The 26,942-nt window shown below is 43.6% G+C and overlaps 1 protein-coding gene across 4 annotated transcripts; it reads left to right on the forward strand.

Annotated features, from left to right (window-relative positions):
- The first annotated feature begins 5,828 nt into the window (after positions 1-5,828).
- On the forward strand, positions 5,829-26,942 carry axin1 (axin 1). 4 transcript variants are annotated; one of them, XM_026998805.2, is made up of 10 exons: positions 5,829-5,886; positions 8,153-9,130; positions 14,285-14,425; positions 15,956-16,052; positions 18,519-18,656; positions 20,919-21,454; positions 21,673-21,843; positions 22,471-22,719; positions 23,904-24,053; positions 24,526-26,942. In XM_026998805.2, exons 2-10 carry the CDS (start codon positions 8,232-8,234, stop codon positions 24,650-24,652), a joined length of 2,508 nt encoding a protein of 835 aa, XP_026854606.2. In that variant the 5' UTR covers positions 5,829-5,886; positions 8,153-8,231; the 3' UTR covers positions 24,653-26,942. The 4 variants fall into 4 exon arrangements, with proteins under 4 accessions (XP_026854606.2, XP_026854442.2, XP_026854686.2 ...); XM_026998641.2 differs by having other exon boundaries at positions 5,851-6,012; XM_026998885.2 differs by having other exon boundaries at positions 5,851-6,012; positions 21,676-21,843.

The raw sequence follows: 26,942 nt of genomic DNA on the forward strand, positions 1-26,942 counted from the left end.
TTCACCCACAAAACATATGTTGGCAGGTTTAATATCACTTAGTTTCTTGACCATGCAGAGTTGTCAGGTATGTTTAAAGATTTATCAGTGGCCATCTTAAGATATTTATACCAGCTTGTTTGAATTTGTGTCTAAACCAGCTGCTGCTGTTGCTGAAAATACTTTAGAGAGTATTTTTTAGGACAGTTAATGTTCTTTGGACACTTTCATCAACAAAAATAAACTCCAATTTTAGCTTGTTTGCTTTTTGTTAAATTATGAGCCCTTGATTCTTATATGACTCTTTAAAAAGTTAATGCATATGCAAATTAAAAGTCATAAATTATTGTCATATACATATCAGCAACTAATAGAACTACAAAGAGGTCACTTCAAATGAGTAAACATTCCTCCCCATATTTAGATGACATTAAGTCATAGCACATTACAAAACTTTGGAGATGTGAATGAGAAAAAGTAAGGAATGATATTTACATTATCATTTACTAGATATTATTACTGACAGGATGAAGAGAGGCTGAACTATAATTCCAAAGAACTGTAGTCTATAATTATAGTTTAAATAAAAAGTCCTCTTTTGCTTGCTTTTGTACATATGGTAATGATATATCAAGAATCCTCACTTATGTCAAAAATAAGACACAAGGTTAATAATACAGTCTGTAGAAAATGATGATTAGCAATTGATTAATCACTTCTTAACTTTTCATTAACATTTAGTATTTTGATAATTTACTGTGTACGAGAACCTACTTTTTTGCACTTGACTCAATTACTAGTCACTGATGTTTCAAAAACCCTGCCTGAACTGTGATTTGCGCAAACACAATCAGATTACATGATTAGGCAATAAAAGTTCTTGTAATGCTGCTAATTACATTGTAAATTATGGGATGACATCATAGACAATTATATTTATGGGACTGCTATCATGCGTCATGTACTGCAACTCTCCAATGATGCATTTATGGAGTTGCCTGTCCTTGAATCCAAAAATCATTCCTGCTGAAAAAGACATGCTATAATATTACAGATTTCTCAGTCAGACAACAAAACCTCTGGAATTTCTAATTATGTATATATTGACTGTTTGATGTAAATTTCCTGTTTCTTCCAAGTGTTCAGTCATATTTTAAAATGTAACATCTTGGTATAGCATTTTGTATGGAACTTTATGGATTGGGCATGTCTATTTCTTTTGAATAATAAATAGACATCAATCGATTTACATTGGGCAATGTTCAATTAAAATGGTTAAAATTAATAGGCCAAAATGAATATTAAACATGCACCATTTAACAATTTCTTAATTTAGCTTTCTATTTTATTGATACTTTTTTGCCTATTGTCATATGTACAATGTATAACATTATCTGATTTTGACATTTCCATAGTGGTCTTGAGAGTTGTAAGAAAGAAAATCAGTAGTTTGCTCTTATGTGAAAAATGCACAGAGCAACATAGCTTCACAAATGTCTATCAAGTCTATCATCTGCCCTGTAAAGAGACAGGTAGTTTAGCTACAATTGCACCTGTCATGTCATTTGTCTAGAAGTCATAAGGTCACTCAACAGGTAGCTGACTGGCAGCTACAGCTGCCAGTCACAACCTCTGTCAGTCCAAACGTGCCTAGCTTGCCCAGCTGTCAAATGATTCCAATATGTTCTTCTGAGACTATGACTTTTGAACACACTATGTGGAGTGGAAGATCTAAAAGAGAACACCCTGAAATTCTCCCACGTAGCCAGTCCATGGGATATTACAAAACAAATAACTTTCAAAGGACATTATTCTTGCTCAGCTACTGTCCAGAACAGCTCTTTGTAATGGTTCCAGTGTTAAAGATTAATTTGGTATTGAACAATTACCAAATACTTTCCCAATCTGTACAATCTCGCCAAATCATTGACTTTGTTCAAAATGTCTCTATTTTTTACTCTTTTCCCCTTGATTGTTTCCAAGTGGCTGTCTGTGTGTGGAGGTAGTGTGCATTCATGGCCATGTGTTGACTCGCAGTGGGGGGCCCAGTGATCAAAGCCAGCCCTCAGGAAGGGCAAGGATAGGGTTGACTTTGCAGCTGCTGATGCCATCTGATTTGAATGCTGGCCGAGTAGACCTTATGGTATTCAGAGGGCCATATATGGAATGCCCTTTACTCTGAGGAGGGTGTTTAGACTCTACAAACACTTCAAAATCACATGCAAACATGCTTTTACTTGCTCATACATACCATTTATTAGAATATGTCTCTGGAAATGCTTACCATGGAACAATAATATTTGAGATATACATATTGGGAAATAATACTTCATAAGTATATTATAAGAATATCATAAGTTCTCAGTAGAATTAGTTTGGCGTTAAACCACACATGGCGTGTACAAAGAGGCACTCCGCGCAGTGTGTGATGAGCAGTGTCGGTATACGGAGTGCATAATTTCCCATCTGTTTCATAAAATGAATGGCCAGAGATATAGCGATGAAAAATTATGAACTGGATATACTTGATCTGGACTGCTTATCAGTGAATAAAACTACACAGCTGAACTGTAACTGGACTCAAGATACATATTCTAACTTTTTCAAGCAAACTGTCTTGTTTAGGAGGGACTGGTAGTAATCTTGCTGAGGTAATTCGTGCAGTCTGTAACTAATTTGTGCAGTCTGTGACTGATGAAGCTCTCTGAACTTAAAAAACACTATGGATTTTCTCTACGGTCTTAGACTATGGACTGTCTGGTATGAAACATTTTCAATGCCAAACCAAGCAATGGTGGAAGATGTGATGACACACAAAATTTTATTTTCTTGTTCTACTACAGAACTTTAATTTTTCATGATGTCCTTATTATATCCAATCTACTGCTAAGCAAACTGTCTGCAACTGATATGCAAGTTTTTGAAAAACAGGAAACAGTCCAGATGGTCTTATTATCAGTTCAGCTGCACTATAAGTTTTTCATCCCCAATACACCAATAATTGCAAATGTGGTGATGCTTTGGCTATAATTTTGTATATTCTAGGTTACATTGCTCTTGACATCCTAACCAGTTACAGAAATAACACAGTGCCCAGAAAAAAAGACATGACCTGATGTTCCAAACAGGAACTTCACTAGAGGTGCCGATATAACTGACCTCTACAAACATTCTGGTCATCAATATGCTTCCAATAGTCTTGTTACATCTCTTCAACATAGAGATTTATCCACAAACTAAATTCTGGCATTCTGGCATTACACCTTATTCAACCCAGGAAAGGCTCATAATTGACTGATAAATTAGGTGCATTAAAACAAGGTAAACATAAAACAGTGTGCAGCTGCCTTCACTGTATAGTCAACAGATTTTCACAATCACGGCATTGTCCACAGACCTACTGAGCTTATAGGAGAACTGTACATGCAGTGCAAATATATAATCAGCTTTTCCACTGAAGTGATGTTAAGCTAAAATTGTTTTTTACTAAATAACTTTTGCACTCCATAGTGTGAGTAAATATACTTTTGGTATGACGTACCAATATTGTCTGTAAAATATTAGCATGGATATATGGCATAGGGTATACCGGGCAGCGATAGCTCAGTGGTTAAAGTACTTGACTAATAATCTGAAGGTTTCTAATTCACCCCCCCCCCCCCCCCTGCCAAATTGCCACTGTTGGGCCCCTGAGCAAGACCCTTAACCTTCAGTTGCTTAAGTTGTATTCAGTCATAATTGTAAGTCACTTTGGCTAAAAACAGCTAAATGCTATAAATGTAAATATATTTCAACCCAAAGTGGGTTACTAGCTACTGCAAAACAGTGAAATCATCACGCCTACACTTCCAGTGTGAAATATATCAAATTGATATAACATTATATATTGTTTAACAAAATATGTTTAACTCACAGAAATGTACAGTGTATATGCATTTTAAGATGCTGTTTTCCTTTCAGATACGAATGGATACAATAAACAACTGGAAATGGCATGATATAGTGTGGTCAATCAACTCTTCTACTCTGAGAAAGCAGAGGATGCAGTCTTTACTGGCACTTGATCTCCTTATTGATCTGGAGATGGTATCTTCTGCTAGCGGCTGGACAGTCAGTGGGTGCCTTCCAATGCAAGACAAAAGCAACAGTTTCCCTCAGGTAAGGTATTTAACTTCAAATATTGAACTCAGTTTTGAGGCGTGGTTGTTGTTATGATGTCTCAGCAGCGACTACTTTGATGTTGATTAAAAGTTTACATACTCTATAGTACTTGGTAGAGGTACCTCAAAAGACAGGTGTGTGAATGGATAATGTATTAGCAAAATAAGTTGAACTTTGTGACAAAATGTTTACATGTAATGGGATATTGAGATTTTGAGAGTTTTCTTGCTTCTTTTTAATAGTCTGAGAAAGCTAGAGAGATTAATTATTGATGAATATGAGCTGTAGTATCAGTAAGTCATGGTAGATTTGTATTTAGAAGTACCTGGTTTTTATCACTACCAGAAGGAAGGAGACCTATGACTGAAATGTAAATGTGATTATGGGAATATAAACGGTGTTTCAAAGATTAGAATTAAAATTTGCTAAAATGAAGAGTTTTAAGTTGTGTGGTGAGCAAAGGTTAAATACGTTTGACATTGCAGTGTGACAAAAGGAATGTAGGATATATAGTGAATATGTAGTGAACTATACAAAGTTTCCAGAGAAACAGGATGTGGTTTCAGAAACAGGATGTTGTTTCCTTCGATCAGTCTCCAATCTCTGAGATTTTAGAGTTTCTATGTTGTAACTGACTCCTTGCCAATCCATTTGGTGTTGGAGCGGATTTGGATGATAGCTAATGCATGAAAATTGAGGCTAATTATAACAAAATGTTCCTCTCACAGACAGCTCTTTTTAGACACGGTAAACTAATAAAGTTATAATTTGAAGAAACACCAGTCTACATTCCATTGGTTTTTGAACTTTTTACTATAAAATGAATATGAAGAAGATTACTTGTTTGATTACTTCCATGTGTTGAACCATAACTTATGCAGGTTCAGAGCATACTCATGAATAATACTTCTCAAGGGCCACTACTTTACATAAATATCCTTAAAAGTAACATTTTAAAAGCTAAAGATGAACCTTTGCAATAATCAATAGCCTTTTATGAATGTTTACAAATACATTAGGCAGATGAAACATGCTTACTCCATTACCTGTTGGCATTTTGAATTCTGAACCTCTTTATTCCCTGCTCAGCAACAGTGAACTAAAATGACTATTTATTTATTATTATATATTATTATAATATTGAGCTAAGTTTTAAGAGTTAAAAGAAGGGTGGAGTGATCCCCTGCCGTATATACCTTGGTACTATGTATCACGCTTGAGGCATCGCCTACTACTACGATAACTTTACACAGTAGTTGGGCCAATGTTGGCATTATCTTTAGACATTGCACATTATAAGTCCCTGAAAACTGGCAAGCTTCTGCAAAACGTTGTGGATGTAGTTAAGGCAAATAGCCTACATAAAACCTAAAACAACCTACCTACATAGACGTGTGCAATGCATGTTTTAAGGCTGTACCATAGTCAGAGAAGCATGCCGAGCTGACGACGGAGGAAGATTGTTTCTTGCTTAGTACAGTATCGATTAAATATCTTATTGATGGCAAATATGTAAGGGCATCCCCGGTGTTTGAGAACTGAATGCACACCCCATGCTCGCTTTCATTCGTGTTCCTTTTTTCTCCAGGCAGCAGTGTGATTTTTGGACGCGCGCGGCGCTACACATCGCTTGTTCTCCTCTCGCTCGTTCTTACACACACACACACACACACACACACACACACACACACACACACACACACAGAGAGAGAGACTGAAGCACAGGAGTGAGACTGCCATGGAAAGGTGCAGAACGGACTGTTTTCTTTGTTATTTTTAAAGTCCGAGATTCGCATCTATGACACGATTCTTACTTAGATGCATACAACGCTATTCCCGATGCACTCGAAAACGGAAAGCAGGTTCTCACAGGTACAGTACAGAGCACTTTTCCCTGGCTCGGGGAACGGGTTTGCGGTAGCGAGAGATGAAATGTGCCGTCGCTTTGCTATGTTTGAATTATTTTCGAGGTCCGGTGTGCTTAATCGCAATGCTTCTTGTCGATTTCCGAGCATATAATTTGTGAGAAATTAGAACACCGATTCACATTTTTTTGGATGTGCGTAATTAAGTTTGAAATAAATGTTGTAAAGTTGCATACTAGTCGCTCGACTGCGGAAGGGCCTGGGTGTGTGTGTGTGTGTGTGTGTGTGAGAGAGAGAGAGAGAGAGAGAGAGAGAGAGAGAGAGAGAGAGAGAGAGAGAGAGAGAGAGAGAGAGAGAGTGAGTGTGAGAGTGTGTGTGTGGAGTTTGTTTCTACTTTCCCCTCCCCCATCCGTTACTGCTGTTGAGACTCAGAGGCCGAGACATGAATGCAGTGAATGTGGGGCTCACTTCAAAGCGACCGGGAGGGGAGCGAAGGGGGTGTCGTAATGTCGTCAGTAAGGGGGGGGGGGCAAACTATCAGAGCGCCTTAAAATCTCAGTGATTTTCGATGGCACACTTGTTCAGGAACTGGATCTGAATAATGCCGTTGATTAAAGAGGGTTTTACAACGTGTTCCCATCATTCTAAAATAACAGTTGGATTAAGACGCATTTTGTCATATCAGGTTAACGAGCTAGATTAGCTGGATTAGCAGTTTTGGCTAGTATGTTCTCGAGCGGTCGTGATACTAGTTTTACGTGCTTGTAAAGGAGTTAGCTTGTCATTTTCCCATTTTCCTTTTGATCGTAGGTGATTCTGGTTAGTTAACTACGCTAGCTATATCAGTTGACCCATTAGGTAGTACTATTGTACATTTATCTTCAGCGGAATTTTAAAAAAAGTATCTTTCTGTTGAAGATTAAATCTGCTTTCTTGCTATCTTGTTTTTTCAGGGCTAGTTAGCAAGTTTAGCAAGCCTCTTAACACAGGCTCCAGTCTTGTGGATCGGAAGACGGTTTGGATTGAATGATATAGCTAGGTTAGGTTAGCGTTTACCTAGTAATCTTAAATTACCTTAAAATGATATGTGGAAACATACAAATGCCCCGGTCTTTTGTTAGCAATTTGGGCATTCGGGATGGATAGCTAGCTAACTACGTTTTTAAAATTTGACCGTCTTTTAGCTAACTAGGTTAGCTAGGTAGTACTTTCGGAAGTTTTATTTTGTGGCTGGAAACAATTACATTTCCGATATCAAAAACGACATGTTAAAAGAATACATAGTTTATGGTTATAGCTAGATAAATGTTGAGGCTGAAACAAGTATATGGATTGGATCACCATCATAAATAGCTAGCGTTAACATGTTCACGACAGAATGGCGATGTCGCTAGAAAGCAGAATATATTTTAGCTCTTTGAACTTCTTATCCGTTCAGGTATGAACAAAGATTTGCAGGCAGATCTATTGCTTTCTAAACCTAAACAGAAAATGTTCATCCAAGGGCGTACTTCACTCGGGTCACTACTGGAGCGATTAGTCATGAAAGATTTTAAGAGCCCTACAGTTTTGAATATAATCTCGAAAGTGCTCCATTCTTCAGAGTAAGACGTGTGTGTAAGTCAAGATTTTTTACTGACATTATTTAGAGAAGTGATAACACGTGTACATTAGTTACCCGTATTCAGGAAAGATGATGAAAATATACAGACTACTTGAGTGCAGAGTTCGTAAGATGGATTTTAGTCTAAAAGAAAGTATGCTTTGACGTCCTAAGCATGCAGTAATAACGTGTTTCAATATTCAGACTACTTTTTTATTCAGGGGTGATTGATTTACTGTCTCTTGTTTAAACTATTTTTTTATGTAAACTATTAGATTCCCTGCCAATATTTTGATTCTTACACCCCCGAGTCTCTTAAAAACATTACTGTACACAGTTCAATATACACAGTTAAATGAAGGCTTCATTAAAATATCACATATTCATGCTTGAACAGTCATGCACAAAAATTACTTTAATCTCGATGCCTCCTCCACTTTGTTTTTACTGATTTAACAACCTTCTCTAAAAACATTAAGGCACTTGAATGGTTAGTATTTGTAAGGCTCTATCTCATTGTATTTGTATTTGTTTGTCTATTTAGGAGGAATTATTTCACAGTGGCATTAGAAGAAGACTGGCTCTAATTGTTCTGCTGAGTGGGCTGTGCTGGGATAGGGTGCATGGACACTGCGAGGATGAGTGTGAACGACAAGGGGGCATACCTGGTGGACCTCGGGAGCAGCTTCACTGAGGATGCTCCCAGACCTCCAGTGCCAGGTGAGGAAGGTGAGCTAGTGTCCAGCGACGTGCGGCAGTGCTGCCAGAGCTTCTACTCGGTCAAGAGCGAGAGCATCAAATGCGAGGCTTCCACGGCCACACCCAGGAGGCCTGACCTGGACCTGGGCTATGAGCCCGAGGGCAGTGCCTCTCCCACGCCACCCTACCTGAAGTGGGCCGAGTCACTGCACTCACTGCTGGACGACCAGGATGGCATCCACTTATTCCGTACGTTCCTTAAGCAGGAAGAGTGCGCTGATGTGCTGGACTTCTGGTTCGCCTGCAGTGGGTTCCGAAAGCTGGAGGCCAGTGAGGGCAATGAGGAGAAGAAGCTCAAGCTGGCGAAGGCCATCTATAAGAAGTACATCCTGGACAACAATGGCATTGTGTCACGTCAGATCAAGCCGGCCACCAAGAGCTTCATCAAGGACTGCGTCATGAGGCTGCACATCGACCCGGCCATGTTCGACCAAGCGCAGACTGAGATCCAGGCTGTTATGGAGGAGAACACCTACCCGCTCTTCCTGAAGTCTGATGTTTATTTGGAATACACCAGGACAGGCGGTGAGAGCCCCAAGCTGTACAGTGACCAGAGCTCTGTGTCAGGAAATGGCAAGGTGTTGCCGGGCTACCTGCCCACGCTGAATGAGGATGAGGAGTGGAGATGTGAGCAGGAACTCGAGGAACGGCAGCCAGATAGCAAGTTGACGCCTAGCAACCGGCTCACCCAGAAGCTCCTCTTGGAGACGGCGCCAAAACGTGTCAACAACAGCAAGAGGTACCAGGATGGCCGCGAGTACAGGTAAACCCTGCTCTGAGAGCCTACCCTCCTGCCTCCCAAACTCCGTGCTGCTCCTCTCCCAGGCTCGGTGCAGAACGCTGCCTGAAGGAGCAGATGAAAAGCGAGGCTGATTGTAGTGAATCCCTCCTGCAGAGATGAGAGGGCCTGAGAATAAGCAGAAAGCTCTAACAAGCTTACTTGTGACTCTAGCACCCAGGCAGGGACTGAGGCACTGCGGTGCTGCCTCTGCCCAGTACCAGCAGGTGTAGATGGGGGATTGTGTGTGTGTGTGTGTGTGTGTTTTGGGGGGTGGGGGCTCATTGTGCTCTCTGTCCAGGTGTCTTGTGGCTTGCAGACTGTGCTTCTGGAATAAAGGTTTCCTGTAAAACAGCTCATCACAAATTGCCCATTGGTGGTGCAAAATGCAGAAAGCGGGTTTAACGTGGTGGGTGGGGTGAAAAGTCAGGTCTGTCTATCTGTCTGAGTGCTAGCTCAGTGGTTAAAGTACTTGACTTGTAATTGGAAGGTTGCTGGTTCAAGCCCAACCGCTGCCAAGTTGCTGCTGTTATTGCTTGCAAGAGATGTAATCAGCTTTAATTTGGACAAACCAAGAGAAGGCTTGCTGATCGTTTTGTTGAACACCTTCGGGTGTCAGAATTAAGCATTCGTGTTTGCATTGACACAGCATTTTGATACTAATGGACATTGCCTTAATGACATGTTTGCTATATCTGTTGTTGCTACGACAACAATGAAGTTAAGAACCTCAAAGCAAAATAATTGATCTACAATCTTGCAACTTTAGAGCCTCATGGAATTTGTGGTTTAAACATCTGCTTTTTCTAATATAAGCTGGTTCCTCCTATAAATTCAGAAGCACTCTGCTTGCACAGCTGACGAAGGACTTCTTCAAGGGAAACCTCGTGTCCTTCTTCACTGCAGTTTTGAACATTCTCTCTCTCTCTCTACTAGCTGTGCATGCATCACGTCTCCTTGCATGTACTTATTTTCCATGTTATTTTAGTCGGGGATTCTGAAGACATTCCCGAGTACCAGATGTTGTGTCCCACCAGTTGTTGTGCTTTTACGTGTGTGGATTCTCCTGTCCTCAGTGTCATGTATTGCCCATCATTGCAGCTCCAGAGGCTGAACTCCAGTGATTTTAAGACAAACTGAGCAATTTACTTCAACTCATTTGCTGCATCTCAGCCTTGTGTCCCTCTGTGCAAATGAAATGGAATTCAGAGATGTGTCTGCTTAAGATTCTAAACCTTGTTCTCTTAGAGTAGAAATCTATGCATGTGGGCTTCTGCAGAGGCAGTGCAGAGGATTACAAAGCTTTCTACCACTGATTTAAAAGCAAGTATTGCTCAGTCATTCCACACCATTCCAACTTTCATCACCCCAAAAAAAATCCTGCTGTGTAATTTTAAAAAATTTATTTTCACCCAGGTGAGAGCTTAAGCACTAAGCAGGCATGGTGAGCTAAAGGAAGGATTTGCACAGCCTGATTTTAGTCTCTGTGAAAATGTTCAGGACCACATTTTGTTTTGGTCTTCTAAAGTACACTGCCGTGCTGTGTTCACTGTTGCTTCTTCTGTACTCTGTTGAAAATTGCCGCATTCTCATGGCATAGAAGTTGACCCAGTTTTGTCTCAGCTGCCTGAGACAAACCTTGACATGGGTTGAGAGGATGCAGTAACCTTGTTCTGCCCAGAAGCTTGGGCCTATAGAACTTCAGGTTTGGAAGTACAAAGACAAACACCCCCGAGGGCTGCAGAAAAAAACCCTCCTTTCCTTTTCTGTCTTTCCCTTGAAAAGTTTGTCATAGTAACTTTTCCCCCCCATTATTCTCCTGCATGGTTATAGCTGTCAGCAGGAGTGCTTTGCATTTTAGTTTTTGAGAGTTGTTGTGTGGCACTTCTTTTAACAAGCCGTAACGTAACAAAATAAGAGACTTTGATATTGTTGAACCACAGAAACACACTCCACCCAGCTGACTGTCTTCCATGGCCCCTGGACTTGATGTGGTTTTAATTAGTGTCAGAGTGGGTTTTTTTTAATTAAAAAAATTTTTTTTTAAAGGTTGTTTTCAGATGATTATTTCATTACTTGAAGTATTTGGCTGGAATTACAAAGATTCCATGTTCATTTTTAAATAGCCTTTTAGGACTGGCCTTCAGGCACTGGTTCATCTAAATGTTGCAGTAGGCATATGTCTGTTATTTTCCACCAAATACTGGGTAGGGTGCAAACGTGTACCCATGCTAAATAATACATCATGTATTTTAGGCTGGAAAAATGCGTGCTGCACTGAAGGTGTGCCTGTTCCTATGATTCCTCAAGCCATTGCTGTTGGTAATGCATGCTAAATGTTTCCATTGTGTAGGTTTGAGTCTCTGTGTCTGTGGCAGCCTAATCAGTATCTATATGATGCAAGAAAAAAATTCCAAATCCTTTCACAGGTTTTTTAGACATTTTTAAGAGGTACAATCATTTCTTAATGTCTGGTGCATTTCAGAAACAGTTTAGTTTCATTAGATTCTATGATGACAAATATCAGTTTGTAATAAAACTGAACCTAAAATGATGGATGGCTCTAAAATGATGGATCCCAAGGGCCAGATGCTGCAAATCTTTATCTTTACCTTGATGTGATTACACAGGAGCCAGTTAATTATCCAAATAGTCCAGATAGCCATCAGGACTTAAAAGAGGAAAGAAACCAGCCGGTTTTGTGGGAGAGATTTGAGTGTATGCATAGCATCTGTCTCGCCTAATGCACCTTCATGGTTGTGATTGAGAACACAACATGAATGTCAGTGCCTGGCTGTGAATTAATATTCAACTGAAGGGAAAGCTTGTTGCTGCAAGCCAGGAAGGTGTGGCTCCCAGCTTCCTGTGGGCCACAATTCTCGCCTATCTCTCACAGGACTCAAATCAGCCTTGTTGTGCCCCCTTTGATATTACCTGGCCGGTGCATTAATTGCTGGTCTTTTGAGATAATGCGGGGAGTAACCTGGATGTCAGCCCCTGCTCCTCCTTCCGCGCTGGGGCATGCAAACTCTGCCTTTGATGAATCAATCGTTGCACACTCCAGAGGCACCTGCCAGCAGTCAGATGTAAAATGGGACGACAAAGAGATGGTAATTATTCCGTCAGCGTGAGCAGCCGCACAAATCGTTGGCACAGGAAGGCAGCCTGCGCCTGGTAATAGGTTCGCTCAGATGCACTCTGAGCCTCTCACCCAGCCAACCGCGGGCTGAGATCTGCTGATTTCTACAAGTTATATGGGTGCTTGTTCAGGCTCAGCACACAGCATCTTAGACCAGTGCCTTTGTCAAACCCCCCCCCCCCCCCAAAAAAAATGTTGTGTTTTGGACCATGTTCACTATAGATGGGAGAGAGGAGCTAATTGATTTTATATGGAATCACAGGAGTGCTAGAGGCTGCCTATGCCCCTTGTCTGTGGTTTTTATGAGCTGCTGTTTGGTGAGGCATCAAATGGCGAGAGAAGGCTTGCTGAGAAGGCAGGGGAGAGGCTCTCCTCAGGCTCCTGGCTCTCTGTGATACTGCGAATATTGACATCCCTGCTGCAGGAATCATTAGGAGGCTGAGGATGGGCTGAACACTGGCAAAAAGCACTGCAGGCTGCTGTAAACTCAGCTCTGCTTTTCTCTCTCACTCTCCTTTCCTCTTTCTTTCCTTTCACTTTCCTTTCTCCCTAACCCCACCCCCTTTTTTTCCCCTGTCAACTTAGCGCACGACTCATAACCGATTCCTTCTGTGTCATACCTGTGATCTGCACAGCCTTTGGCTCATCCCCATTGCACCTTGCCATGATGGAGTCGTGGGCTCACATCACAGATCAGTGAAAGATGGAGAGTTAAAAGATTATCCACGCTGAGGTGCCTGAAGAGAAGAGGTTTCACTGCTCGCCGTTACAGTCATAGCTGCCGTGGAGTCAGCACTGAGTGAGCTGTTTGAGCACCACATGAGTGTGTGGTCATGAATATTGGAACCTGCACATAAAGCAGGCCCGAACTGGTTATTGCTCAGATCATACGTTTAGATTTGAACTCTGTCTTGTCAGACTTTGGTTTGGTCCAAGATGCAGTGTAAGTGGCAACAGAGTTTGAAAAGCTTAACACTAGCTTAGGTTATTAACAAGCTGCAGGGTGATTGTAAAGGCTAAATGTGTTTTTGTGGATGTAATTCTGTCAACAATTTTATTTTTAGCCTTCTATTGTTTCAGTATTGAGTTGCATAAAATTTCTAATCCTTAATATTTAGTCTGTTATTGTTCTTGCACAAGTACGCTCTGCAGTGTGAAGACTGTAAAGACCTCCTGCATCAGAATGAACTGTTCCTGGTGAAAACGGTACACATCAACTAAGTAATTCTAACATCCCAAGATCCTAGAAATTCCATGTGTGCGTGCATGCATGTATACAGTCTTTGCGAGCATGCTGACTTAAATGCTTCTGGTGGATTTGTTAAAGCTGCTGTATGTGATCTAAGCACACAAACCATCACATGTATCACCAGAATGTGATTATATTGCCTTTGTAAGTATTCATCTCCTTTTAATCATGTAAGACTAAACCCATCAGTAATACCTAAACAATAAATGTGCGAATTAGACACATTTCCTTTGCATGAGACTGCCATAAATTTGGAGGAAATGTAATGCTGTTTTTTTTTTTTCTCTCCCTATATAGAATAGAATGAAAATACTACTGCATCCAGGGCAGGGTCAATATTATGCACAACCTGCCCTGTGCCATGTGCCTGCCACCACATTAACCATGAGACGTGGAAACAGTTCGCATCTCTGTCATATTGCAAGTGCTTTGGTAGTGGAAATATTTAGTAATCCAGTTGCATAGTGCTCTTTCTTCTATGTTGTGCAGCCCTAATCTGGATGAGGTGTCATTAAACCTTGGGTTTATATGGCTGATACAGTTGCTGGAACACAATGTAAATTATATGGTGGATTATGTTAGTCTTTTTGTTGCATGTCCCTTTAGCCCTGATTAATTTGTATTATTCAAGAAAATATAAAGATCTATTTGTTCTTTGATATCTGCTACTATGGTGACTGATTAACCACCAGTGCTCTGTATTTGCCAGCTCCAGCACCCGTAACACTCTTGTCCTGTGTCACACCTGTAGGCATGCATCCTGGAGGGAGACCTTCAACCCATACTACGTGAACACTGGCTACGCCTTGGCCCCCACCACCAGCGCCAATGACAGCGAGCAGCAGAGCATGTCCAGTGATGCAGACACACTGTCCCTCACAGACAGCAGTGTGTACGTGCACGCATGCACAAACACATGCGCACACACACACCAGCTCTCACATGTTATCCTTCCACACAAAAACCCCCACAAAATCTCTGTGGCTTTACCATGTTGGCAGAAATAACAACCTCCCGTTATCACTGAGTTATCATCAAGCCTCACAAGTGAACTCCAATTCCCAGCTCCAGTCAGCCGGATGGCTCTTCACTGATAAAGCAGCCTCTGTGAAGCTTTTAACGCCCCAGTGTGCAGCGGGGAGGATAGAAGCCAGGCCCGGCGTCTGTGACCGGGGCCCGGGGCCTGCTCCCCGAACTGCGTCTCCCGCACGTGGATTAGAGCTGCCTCTTCTCTGCACCACTGTGGAACTAGGAGCAAATCGACCCTCCTCTGAGGATACCCATCTGCTCATTAGCCGCCCGTCCAAAAGCCTCAAAATGTCATTACTTATGCTAATTATAGAGCCTCTGTTCGGGGCCCCTGCAGCCTGTAATTTGGAGGCATCAGCTTTTCTTCCCTTCCAATTAACTTGCCCCGAGCTCAGAAGGGGCAAGACGCATCACGGCAGTGTCGCGAAAGGACAGGAAATGAAATATTGAGAGGCCCCACATGAGATTAAAGTTTGCGCTATCCATACGCAGCAATCAGATTGGTCTTCTCCTTTTCACAGCTCCACAAGTGAATTGGAACATGCACAGTTGGGTTAACTGGCTCTGAAACAGCTGCATGGCAGCCAGTGGGCTAAGGAAAAAAACAAGCAAACTCCCAGTGAGAGATTCATTTCCTTTTCCTGCCACCCTCTGAGCTGTGGTTTAATGATCCCACCTTTGAACGTCTAGCGTCCAACTTGTCTGCCATGCTCGTCTCGTCCCGTTTGCACATTTAGGGGTGACAGTCATGCCGTCAACTAGATCGAGGCCTCTTCTTTCATTCCCAGCAGGAAGACCATTTCCTTTTAGGGAGTTGAGCGGACGCAGTGACCAACTGAAAACTACCCAGAAGACCTAGGAGAGACACAAGGGATCTTGCTAAGATCTGAAGCAACCCTGGGGAGCCGTGAAAGGCAGAGTAGCCGGATGGACATGTCTGAAGCAGGCTAGATTAGCAGTGAGGGGGCACTACTACTCGGGGGGGGGGGGGTTGAAAACCTTCCTGAGAGAGTCCAGAGAGGGAAGCTGCATGTGTAAAACACTAGGGTGCACTACAACAGTGTACAAAGGGGGGGGGGGGGGGTGATCTTTCACCTTTGTTTTAGAAACATGTTGGTGGATGGGTCAAGGTTGTCGCTTTGGTCAGCCATTTTGTGTTTGCTGTAAATGTTCTTTCAGGCCTATTTTGTGGTGGACATCATTTCTAAGGCCCTTTGGAATGCATGCCTATAGTCCTAGACCTGAAATGTGTTAAAAAGAGCATTAGAGCTCCAGTATGCTATACACGCATGTTAGACTATTGCTTGTTCTTTTCTGTATATGTTAATATTAATGTGTATTTTTATATTAATATTAATGCTGTTGGAATCCCTTTTTGTTTGTTTGCCATCAGAGATGGTGTTCCTCCATATAGATACCGTAAACAGTCCCGACGTGAGATGCATGAAAGTGCCAAAGCGAATGGGCGCGTGCCACTGCCTCATATTCCTGTGAGTACCCTTTGAACAACACCTTGTTGACTCTCTGCACACTGTAGCCAGTTTTTTCTTGCCCTTCTCCCCCCTTGCCCTCCGGTGCTCTCTGACAAACACCTCTTTCTGGCTTTTTTTTCCTACTGCTCTGTCTATCATCTGTGTTATCCCCCTCTTTTTCTTGTCATTCTCCTTTCTTTTCTCCCTGCCTCCTCATGCTCACTCTCCCCCTGAAATGGATGTGCATTCTTAAGATTCACAGCAGTGGCTGGGAGGGCCTTTGATCATGGGCTGGTGAATAGCTGAGAGATAAAGAGAGCACGAGAGTGTGTGCGTGTGTGCGCGCACGCGCATGCTGTCTGAAGCGTTCATGATGTGCTCTGCAGCTCTGCCTGCCTCTGCTCACCAGACGTGAAGCCTCTTCTCTGATGACTGGGCTTCCCCGCTGCACAGACTGCACTGTAATTGGAGCCTCTGAGATGGAGCCCAATTTAACAGAGCAAACCTGCGCTTCCATCCGCCAGGGGCTTCACTCACAATGTAGGGATCGAGGGGGCAGGGAGGCTGCATGTTCTTCCAGTTTAACACAGGAGTTCTGTGAGTTGAGCTGGAGCGACTGGGCGGAACCATGGAACTGCCTGGTCCAGGCATGGCACGTAAAACATAAGTACTTTGTAGGGAGAGGAGATCTGTGTACGCATTCCAGCTCATCTCCACACAGAGGCATGGGAGGAAGCAGAAATATGGAGCATTGCCTTCAGGAGGAAAGAGCATGTGCTAAGAATACCAGCAATGAAACCTGCATTAGCCTGAACCCTGTGTGGAGCAATTTGATTGAATCGATTGTCTGTACCCACAAAACGGTGAACGCATCTTGATAGTGCTTCACGATAGAACTTCCAGATGGAGCGTTATGAACGCACCTCAGTTTCCATTTCTTCATGTTGTACATTAATGTAGTTGCAGTCTTTAATTGATGTTGGGGTTTGAGAGTTGAGGCACTATTGTAAACTAGCCAGGCAGTCACAGTAAGTCATGAGAGAAACTTCAAAAGAGCGGCACTCAGCAGTAGGCGTTGTAGGGGCTGCTGCTTGTAGTCAGCCATTAGGGTCTGTCATATGCTAGACTCGTATGCTACAGACTGACTGACTGATCTTGCCCTTTGCTATCTGATCAGTGTGCTTGTTGAATTTGTAATAGTAATAAATACTGCCACGTTTATTGTGTTTAGATGAACATAGCATGAGACGCAGACTCAAATTTAATGCAAGATGAATTGTGGCAGGTGAGTTGCCTAGTTTGTTGCACCTTTATACATTTTCTGTGCTATTTACATTTTTTTTAACCTTAAAGCCACAGTTCAACATTAAAGTGCACAGTGCTAGCACTCTGTTTTCTAACAGAACACGCGCGTAATGCACAGTTGGCTGACATGCGGTTACTTTAAAGCTTCTGTCATTCGCAGTACTAAAAAACACCAGCTTGCCAGTTGTCGTGGTTTGTAATCAGGACATTAAGGGTACCGTATTGTCTTCCCACTCGTGTTGCTTTGAGGTTAACGCATTCCATTCTTTGGGCGATTTACCATGCTTTGTCTCACTAGAGCAGGAGGAGAAGTTGGGGGGACCCTCTTTTACTCTTAAAGGGTGGTCTGCAGCAGTGGAGCGCATGCGGTAGCCGTACCGTCCTGTCAAGGCTTGACGGATGCTGCCACTCCGCTGGGCATGGAGCCAGGAAGGAGAGTGATGAATCTAAAGTGAACTGAGCCTTGCAACAAAGAGAGCTGAAATGGAGAGTCCAGATCAGATTTGACCCTGTAATCAAAATTTTAAGGACTTCTCTAAGGTTTTGCTAGGTGCTGGCCAGGAGCTACCGGAGACTTGTTGATTCATCGCACTGCCCCCCTGTCCACTCCCAGATTTAAGGAATGATGCGTTTCCTGGACTTGTGTTGTTTGGGATCCCACTGGTATGAATGCAGAAAATGGTACAATACAGGCCTTTGATCTAAATTTACCATTCTCTCATGCCATATAATCTTCTCTGATCGTTTATGGTCATCTGCTGGTAATGTGGAGCTGTTCACTTTCCTGTGCACAAGTTAAAATGCCTTTAAATGAGTTGTCATGAAGCAGGTAGGTTCTTTGTCTTGACAGAGTCTTGTAGTACTTAAAATGTGTAGCTAATCTCATCTGTATTGACCTCTACAAACTCAACCTTGAGCAGAGATTACCTAAGTAGGTCACTGTTCTTTACATTGCATGCATTGTCCCACCCCATTCTGAGATTTTGTGAGTTACTTTTCTGTTCACTGGGTTTGTTTTTTTTTTTTCCCCTTTTGGGATCTCTGCTTCTTTCTCTGTACCTGTCGGCTCGACAGCATCTGCCAGCAGCAGCTGCCGTTTCTTTTTGCGAGCGATGCGGTGGATGTTAGACGTTGGCACACAGCCCTTCAGTTCTGACTGCTCTTGTTGTCTCTGCGCAGCGCACGAACCGGATGCCAAAGGATATCCACGTGGAGCCGGAGAAGTTTGCGGCGGAGCTGATCAGCCGGCTGGAGGTGGTGCAGCGTGAGCGGGAGGCGCAGGAGAAGCTGGAGGAGCGTCTCAAGAGAGTCCGGCTGGTGAGTGTGCGCTCAAGATGCCAAAAATCCCTGCAGACATGCACACCCATCGTCCTTTTTACTGCCACAGTACCCACTTGAAGTCTGCTCTGAAAGCCAAGCCTGACGGGGCCTGGCAAACAGTTAGATTTCAGGTTGAGTTTAGGTCTGTTTTTCATGCACAGCTTCAAGCCTGGGCCACATTCAGGTTTTTTTTCCCTGTTGTTAATAAATAATCAGTTTAATTTTGAAGTGAAAACATTTTCAGTGCATCAAGAATCTCTAACAGCTGAGCCAGTCACTAGAGCTGTTTTTGGGGCATGTTTGGGGCACCTCTTCAGACCGGTGTCCACCTATAGTCTGCACTCGCTACATTACTCACTTTATTTTCTCTGTAACCTTCATTTTTGTTTTCTAAATGCATTCTCTTCATCTGAAACTATATTTGTGGAGCTAAAGGGGAGTGTGGCAGGACCATGCCTGCACAGCTTTGTAGCATGGTTTTGGGCTGCGAGGTACACAGGATTAGCAGATGTCCTAAGCTTGGCTGCTTGTCAGCAGAGACAGGAGGAACACCTGTGGCCGGGACGCTGCACGTGGGTCTGCATGCTGCTCTGACTCTTTGCAACAACTCTGTCTGTGGTGAGCTGGGCCGTTAAGAAGCTCAAGTGTGCATCACAAATGGGAATTCCCCCCCAACCCACAAAGCCAGGAGTTAAGTCTGAAGGCAGATTATTTGTGTTGCTTGCCATGTTGCCATCATGATCCAACAACTCTGTTATGAAGAGCTCGGAGTAGGAATGTCATTGTCTTTTAATTGATATTCTCAGCTTGCTGTGTGCTTCCGAGATTAGTGCCTTGTTCCATGCTTTCAAGGAAAACATTTTCAGAACTCAATTTCTTTGTCATCTGTGGAATGAAATGAGGTTGTTGCTTCCTGGCTGTCTCTCATCGCCAACACCCCAAGCCAGCCTGAATGAGTTTACTGCTTTCCCTGCATTTGAGTGACTTTGACTCCAAATGTCACACTTGACAATCTTAGCGGTATTTCAAATTATCAACCCTCACAGCATTTGTTATGCAACATTTAGTTGTAACCTTTGACACGTTAATTGCAGAATTTCACTTTTGTTTTGAGCACAGCGGTGCGTTCACACTGCCCTCTCTCCAGCTTTGTTGCCCTGAGCGACATGATGTGGCACACAGCTATGACCTGCACAGCTGTTGAATCAGAAAAATTAAGGGGGAAAAAAAAAGAAAAGAAGGGGGGGCTAATCTGCATGTGCCTCAGATCGTATCTTGGGGGAGTCTGTGAGTCCGTCACCACCTAATCAGGTCCCGCCAGCCTGGAGAGCATCAAAGCACCACAGGTGCCAGGAATGATTCGCCACTACTTGCATTTGGATCCATGATCAGACTGTCGAGGTGGGCCAGGCATGTTGTGCTGCAAGGGGCCTCACTCGGGGCTCTGGCCAAACCTGCTGCAGGGGGCAGCGTGTGGAATGCATTTGGTACAAGCCTCAAGCAGACCTGGTGGTGATGAGGTTTTGGTGGATTTGCATCTAGCTGCTCGATGTATCGTTTAATAATCATAATTACAGTGCTGGTCTTTGCAATACTGGTAATGTGTCGAGGAAGTATGCAATGTGCGAAGCATGCCCCTAATCCTAAACCTAGCCTTTCTTTTTGGTGCTAAGAAGTGTTAGACACTGTAGATGAGTGTTGTGTGGGTGTTTTGATAAATCAGAAAATTCCAGTGATCCAACAAGCATAAATAATTTTGGTCTAAATGATGCATGTAGCTGTTTCACATGGAGGGTTTACCATTGTGTTTTTAATATATTACAAGTCGTATCACAATTAGAGTATGAAGTAGGGATTTTTGTCATTATAGTGCTGCCCTACTACTGAAAGTTAGCTGGATCTCAGTATATGCTGCATGTTTGTAAAATAAAATACAACAATACAACAAAAACATTTTTTAAAAGTACTCTGCAGTCATGATGGTTCTGAATAGGTCAGTATTTATTACTTTCATGTCTGCTTGTCATAACTTGACCTATTCTAATGTATGTAAGGCTGACCTCTGTTGGTGTGGTTCTGTAATTGCATTCATTGACTATTACAGGATGAATAGTTCCTGTCGTGTGTTTACATCTGAATCGGTACTACAGTTGCAAGCTTATGTTTATTAAGTTCATCAGAATCGACCCTTGCTGCTGTCAGTCAGGCTAGACTTGCAGACTTTTGTCATTGTATAATAATGGCAGCTTCTCTCCACAGGAAGAGGAAGGTGAAGACGCAGACATCTCTTCAGCACCGTCACTGGCCAGCCACCGGCTGCCGCCTGCCGTCCACATGCCGCACTATGCCGCACGTTACTCGGATGTGAGCTACAATGGGTTGGGCCTGCGTGATGCGCACGAGGAGAACCCAGAGAGCATCCTGGACGAGCACGTGCAGCGGGTCATGAAGACACCTGGCCGCCAGTCTCCCGGCACGGGCCGCCACTCCCCCAAGTCGCGCTCACCCGACGGTCTGCCCTCAGCCAAGATGCCAGGGATGGCTGCACCACAGTCAGGCGGCCTGAGCAAGCACCAGGCCCGGCTGGGGCCCAAGGGCGAGACGGCGCATGTGTACCACCACAAGCACTTGCACCACCCGCACCATGTCCTCAGCAGCAAGCCCAAAGAGCAGGGTGAGGCCGAGGTGCCGCTCAGGGCCTGGAGCATGGAGCAGTACCACTATGGATCCAAGACACGTAACTACGCTGATGGAGGGGGTCTTGCTTTCAGCGCTGTGGATCCCATGGGTTACGGGTACGCTCTCCAAATCGGGTTACTGGTTGAATCTATGCTGTTTCACTTTGGGTTGTTCAAGTAAGGCTAATGTGGGATGATGCATACAATCCAAGCTGGGCATAGAGCTGGATATTTAGCATGGCCATCATTTTTAGGCAGGTGTCTGGTTTAACTCTCATTATAAACCCTGTCAGCAAGACAGATCAAGCTCTTCACTGTAATCTTGTTTGTTGTAGCAGTAAAGGTGGCACACTGTCAAAGCGACCATTCAAGAAAGGAGACGACCCGCGGAATTTTGACATACGGGAACCCACGCCTCCAGAAGATCTGGACCGGAACCAGAAGATCCTGCAGTGGATGATGGAGGGCGAGAAGGAGGCAGGCCGCTACAAGAAAAGCCCCTTTGGGTGAGTGGGTGTATGGCTCCAGGCTTGAGGTAGCGCATGGAATGTCCATAGTGTCTCTTGTAATGAGATGTGCTTCTTTGAACATCTTATAATTTTGAACTCGACAAAGTCATTAAAAATCATCACTTGCCAGATGTCGTTATTTAGGCAAGGTCCCATCTCTTGGTCTACAGGGACAGTCCACATCCTCACTATGATCCACCTCCCACCATAACTCATCCTGTGTAATGTGAGGTTCTGTGCATGCTTCTGATCATGCTGGTCTGAGATGCTGTATGGGGAGAATTGGCACAGTTTAATCAGTTTAATCTAGGCCCAGGCAGACTGATGCAATGTTATTGTCATCACAACAAAGAACTGAAGAAAAAAATGTATTGAACTTCTTTCCTTCAATCTTACAATGTTCCATAAGTTGTTAGCTGACCTCAGAAACATTGTAGTCATCATGTGCTGTAAAGAAAAATAAAAATTGTTGAGTATTGTGTTTTAACTACATTGCCCACCTCTAACTGGGCTCATGCTCAGAACATCTCCTCTCACTCTGTATGTTAACATGAGTTGTGGCTGTAACAGAAGTGTAACACTTTCTAACGATATGCGTCCTCTCTGGCCCTCTCTGTTTCCCAGGAGCCTTTCAGGCTCCAAGAAAGGTCAGATCCACGAGCCGGGCAGGCCCAGCTCGGTGGAGCGGCCGGGGGCCGTGCACCAATGGGTGAGCGCACAGCTGCGCAATAGCGTGCTTCCCTCGCACCCCTTCATCCAGGACCCCACCATGCCACCCAACCCTGCGCCCAACCCGCTCACGCAGCTGGAGGAGGCCCGCCGGCGCCTTGAGGAAGAAAAGAAGAAGTCGGCCACGCTGCAGACCAAACCAAGGTGAGGTGCTCCGTTTCTCTGAGAACACCTTCATCAGCTCCCACTTTGAGCATAAGAGGTTGATGTTTGATGTCTCATTTCTGTAAGTTCTAATAATGATGTGGCTCAACGTCTCTGTTTATAGGATTTCTTTTCTATAAATTATTTAGCGCAGCAGCCAAGCAATTCTGGTTACTGCTTATTGCATAGCAAGAGGTGCATGGCCCAGACTTGACCCTTCCTCTTTAGTAATCTCCCTCAGATGCCGGTCCCTCTGACTACCTGCATCGTGCTGGGCTGGAGGCGGGGTTTGCTGGGGCAGGCTAGATCGGGCCGGGCCGGGCAGGCTTCCCACCATTTGTGACGTGGAGCTCTACGAGGCAAAGTATGTCTCGCTGGCCTCGTGTCCCACTGCCTTCCCCCTTTGAGCCCAGCATCCATTCCCCTCCACATCCAGCACCAATATGGGCATACAGCCTCATTTTCTCTGCACTGTGCAATGTGTTCCACAATGTTCTACTAACTTCATCTACTGTGTGTACTCATTGTGGACCCCCTGCCATGCAGTTTTACAGCATGTGGCCTAGTGTAGTGGTAGTTAGTGAGGAGCTGCAGTTGCTCTATTCTAACTCCTCATTTGCTGGAATCGTGCCGATGTTGAGCAGTGGAGTTTGATTTGTGCTGGCTCCGACGCAGGCCCCTGCCAGGAAGCCTCTCTCCCCTTTGAAACCCTGCATCACCGTGATCATGTAGATAGGCAGTTAGCTGTACAAGGGAACATCAAAGCTTCCGTGCAGAGAAGATGAAAGCTGCAGTCAATGGTGGTTACGTACAGGGGATTTTTTCCCCTCCTGGAGATGTACGAGACGCGGGACAAGCCACTAGAGTAGAGAGCCGCAGGGAGCCGTTAGCTCCAGTGGTGGCTGAGAGGACCCGTGCCACACTGGCTCACCCAGGAGACACTGCCTGCAGTGCTCACTCTCCTCAGTCATGTTCTATGCTGGCATCAAACCGAACAGTTGTAGCACGCCTACGACAGACGACAGCCAAGATCATTTGGAAGGGTGCTTGTGCCTCGAAAAGCCCTGCCGTCCTATCAATGTGGAGTTTTTCCGTTTTAGTTTTGTTTTTCCGTTTATGTCAGTAATGCTTTGATCACACCATCTGCATTCTTCAGTTCTTCTTTTCTTCCTTCTGCCTTGCAGACACAAGGGGCAGAAAAAGCAGCAGTGTGAGAACATCACTGTGGCCTATTACTTCTGCGGTGAGCCCATCCCATACAGGACCTCGGTCAAGGGGAGAATTGTCACACTGGGACAGTTCAAGGAGCTACTTACCAAGAAAGGGAGCTACAGGTACCCCCTCCCCGATCTTTATGGTCTTAAAAACAATAGATTGTCAGCCCTGTATATTCTTAGTGGTGTCTAGTTTTTGGAATCAGGGGAAGTTAATCTGTTAGTTATTTTTCTGTCAAATAAATTATACTGTGTATTATTTAAACATTTGTTCATATTTCTAGCATTGGGATGTTTATTAAACATCCTCTCTGTTTATGGGGGGAAAAGATGTTTTTTGCATTTTCACCACTTTTAAAACCTTTTAACTTTCACCACTTTTAAAATCTTTAAACTTTTTAAAACACAGTTTTAAATATAGATGTCTAAAGTAGATAGCAGAACTATTATTGTTTAAGGACCAGGTGTAGTCAATTTTGGGTCATGTGATTTTAACATTTGCTGATATGACAATGGAAAGAACAGATGATGCAGCTTGATGGCATGACCGACCCCAGTAAACAGGGTTGTCTCTCCCTCTGCTGCATCTCAGGTATTACTTCAAGAAGGTGAGCGATGAGTTTGACTGTGGTGTGGTTTTCGAGGAGGTACGTGAAGATGATGCCATACTGCCCATCTTCGAGGAAAAGATCATCGGAAAAGTAGAGAAGATTGACTGAAGCAGCAGCAGTGGAGCTGGTGGGGGCCGGGTGGGGGGAGCCCGTCTAGTTGGAGGAGTGGCAGGGGGGCGGTGCTGAGATGGTACCAAGTATGTGTCAGCTGGAGGTGGCAAAAGAATGACAGACAGAGAGAAAGAAAGGAGATAATATGAGAGTTAGAGAAAGTGAGAAAGCATATGCGTGAGTGAGTCAGAGCACAATGAGAAGTACGCTATTGACTCCAAGGCTTCTACCTCTGCACTAAGACCTAATCAGGTCCCACACAGCTGCTCCATGCTCTGGGCATGCAGAGAACCCTTGGACTTGAGAAAGGAGCAAGGCAGCCTACTCTCACCCTTTTGGTATATTTCTAACTTTGAAATGTAATGTAGCAATGTAAAGTTTGACTAGACAACAAAAATAATTACTATAAAATGTTTACTAAAGCTGCATATTTTTGATATGATGTATCAGAAGGAAGGTATCCTTTCTAATGTAACATTGCTTGTAATTTTATATATACTGGTACCAGATGTGTACAGACTGTCTGTTTAAAACAACAAAAAAGGAAAAAGTTTTATATCTATTTAAATATTTAAAAGAAAAAAGCTATTGGATTAATCATAAAGCTGTGGCACAGATTGTCTGAGATCATAGTTTTTGCAAAGCTCTTGAGCTCAGGTGGTCAGGAGACTAGGACTCGTAGCCCACACTCTCTCAAGTGCTTTTAACACTTCGGCTCAGCAGTTCTCTACCCAGAGCAGCACCAGCAACATCCGTCAGCGAAAGCAGGTAGTGCTTCAAAGACGTCTGTGTGCACATGTGCAGCAAGTGGGGTCCGTCACGGACCAAGTTTGCCGTAGAGAGGCTGTCCCTAAAGTCTCACGTACCATTAATTTTCATCTTCCTCTGGCCTCCGACGTGCGGACCGACCCCGAGAGTGCTTCAATCAGGCCTTCGATATTCGATACGTGTGACCTTAAGCTAAAAACTCATCACCAGTTTGTAACAGAACTGTTTTATTTTTTAACAGAACTATTTTTTATCAGGAATCGGCATGGGGGGGTTGAACAGGGGTACTCAGCTGTACGAGTACTTGCATATCTTTGTGTCGGGGAGCCTAAGCAGCAGCTTGTGCTGCTGTGGCGATGACGTGAGCCTGCTGGCCAGTGGGGACATCAGGAAGTGAATGTGCATGGAGTTCTGGTGTCTACTCAGAGCCAGTGTCCTCTGTACCAACCATGTTTACACTTACCTTAACGTATTACAAAGCGAGGATGGAAGAGTGAGACAAGTAGCCATCTATCTTGATGTGGCTAAACTTGGTCCCTGACCAGAATGGATTCTTGTTTTATGTAATTCTACCATAAAATGATAATACTCGTTAAGAGGTCATAAAACACCAAAGAACAGTGTACCCTAGGGATTACAAATGTTCTGTCCATTGCTTTTGTCTGTTTTTGTAATATTGCCGTCCACTTGGCCTGTTGTACTGATTTCCCCAGACCGTTTTGCATCAGAAGGTGGAGCTCTTGCACAGAGAGGGGCTGCGTACAGTCGGGGAATGGTCATGGGGAAAACGTGGGCTGACTCTTATTTTAGCGTTTACCACTGGGAAGAGCAAAAGCACTGTGTGCTGCCGTAATACCACAGAAACTTTATGTTGTCCTGGCACCCATAAGTGGACCTTCTCTGTTAAAAAGTATTTTAAACCTATTCTGCGTTTAGTTCACTGTCATTAGTAAGGTCAGTTAAGAATTTGTCCTTACCCCTACCTTCCACCATTGTGTCAGAAGATATTAGTCCTGCATTCGCTAAAAAAATAAATAAAAAGGGCACTTCAGCACAGCGGAACTTCTTCCTTTTTTAAAGGTCTGGTCTGAGTCATTGTAATTACAGTGTAATTTTCCATGTGCTTGGGCTTTTTCAGTGGGGATGTAGAGAATCGTAATTACTGTGAAAAGCCTGCAAGTGAGCTCCTCTCCATGAGGATGGATTAAGTGTATATAGTGCATCACAGAGTGCCTTTCTGAGCGTGCTCACGTCTGCAGTTGCATCTCCTCCTTTCCTTTTGGCCAGCACCAGGGACTTCAACCACAGCTTTTTATTTTGTTTCTGTTCATGTCCAACGCGAAGTGCATTGGTAGATATTGAATAAGCCTTTTTCTATGTAAATATGTACATTTTTTTATATGTGTCTTCAGCCAGTGACTCGGTTTGGATATTTAGTGCCCTGGTTCTGCTTGTGTGCCGAGTTGTACAGTTATCATTTTATGGTACTTTGGACAATAAAGACATGTAATAAAACTAA

Source organism: Electrophorus electricus, chromosome 8, assembly GCF_013358815.1.
Source record: "Electrophorus electricus isolate fEleEle1 chromosome 8, fEleEle1.pri, whole genome shotgun sequence".
In the NCBI taxonomy this organism is placed as follows: Eukaryota; Metazoa; Chordata; class Actinopteri; order Gymnotiformes; family Gymnotidae; genus Electrophorus; species Electrophorus electricus.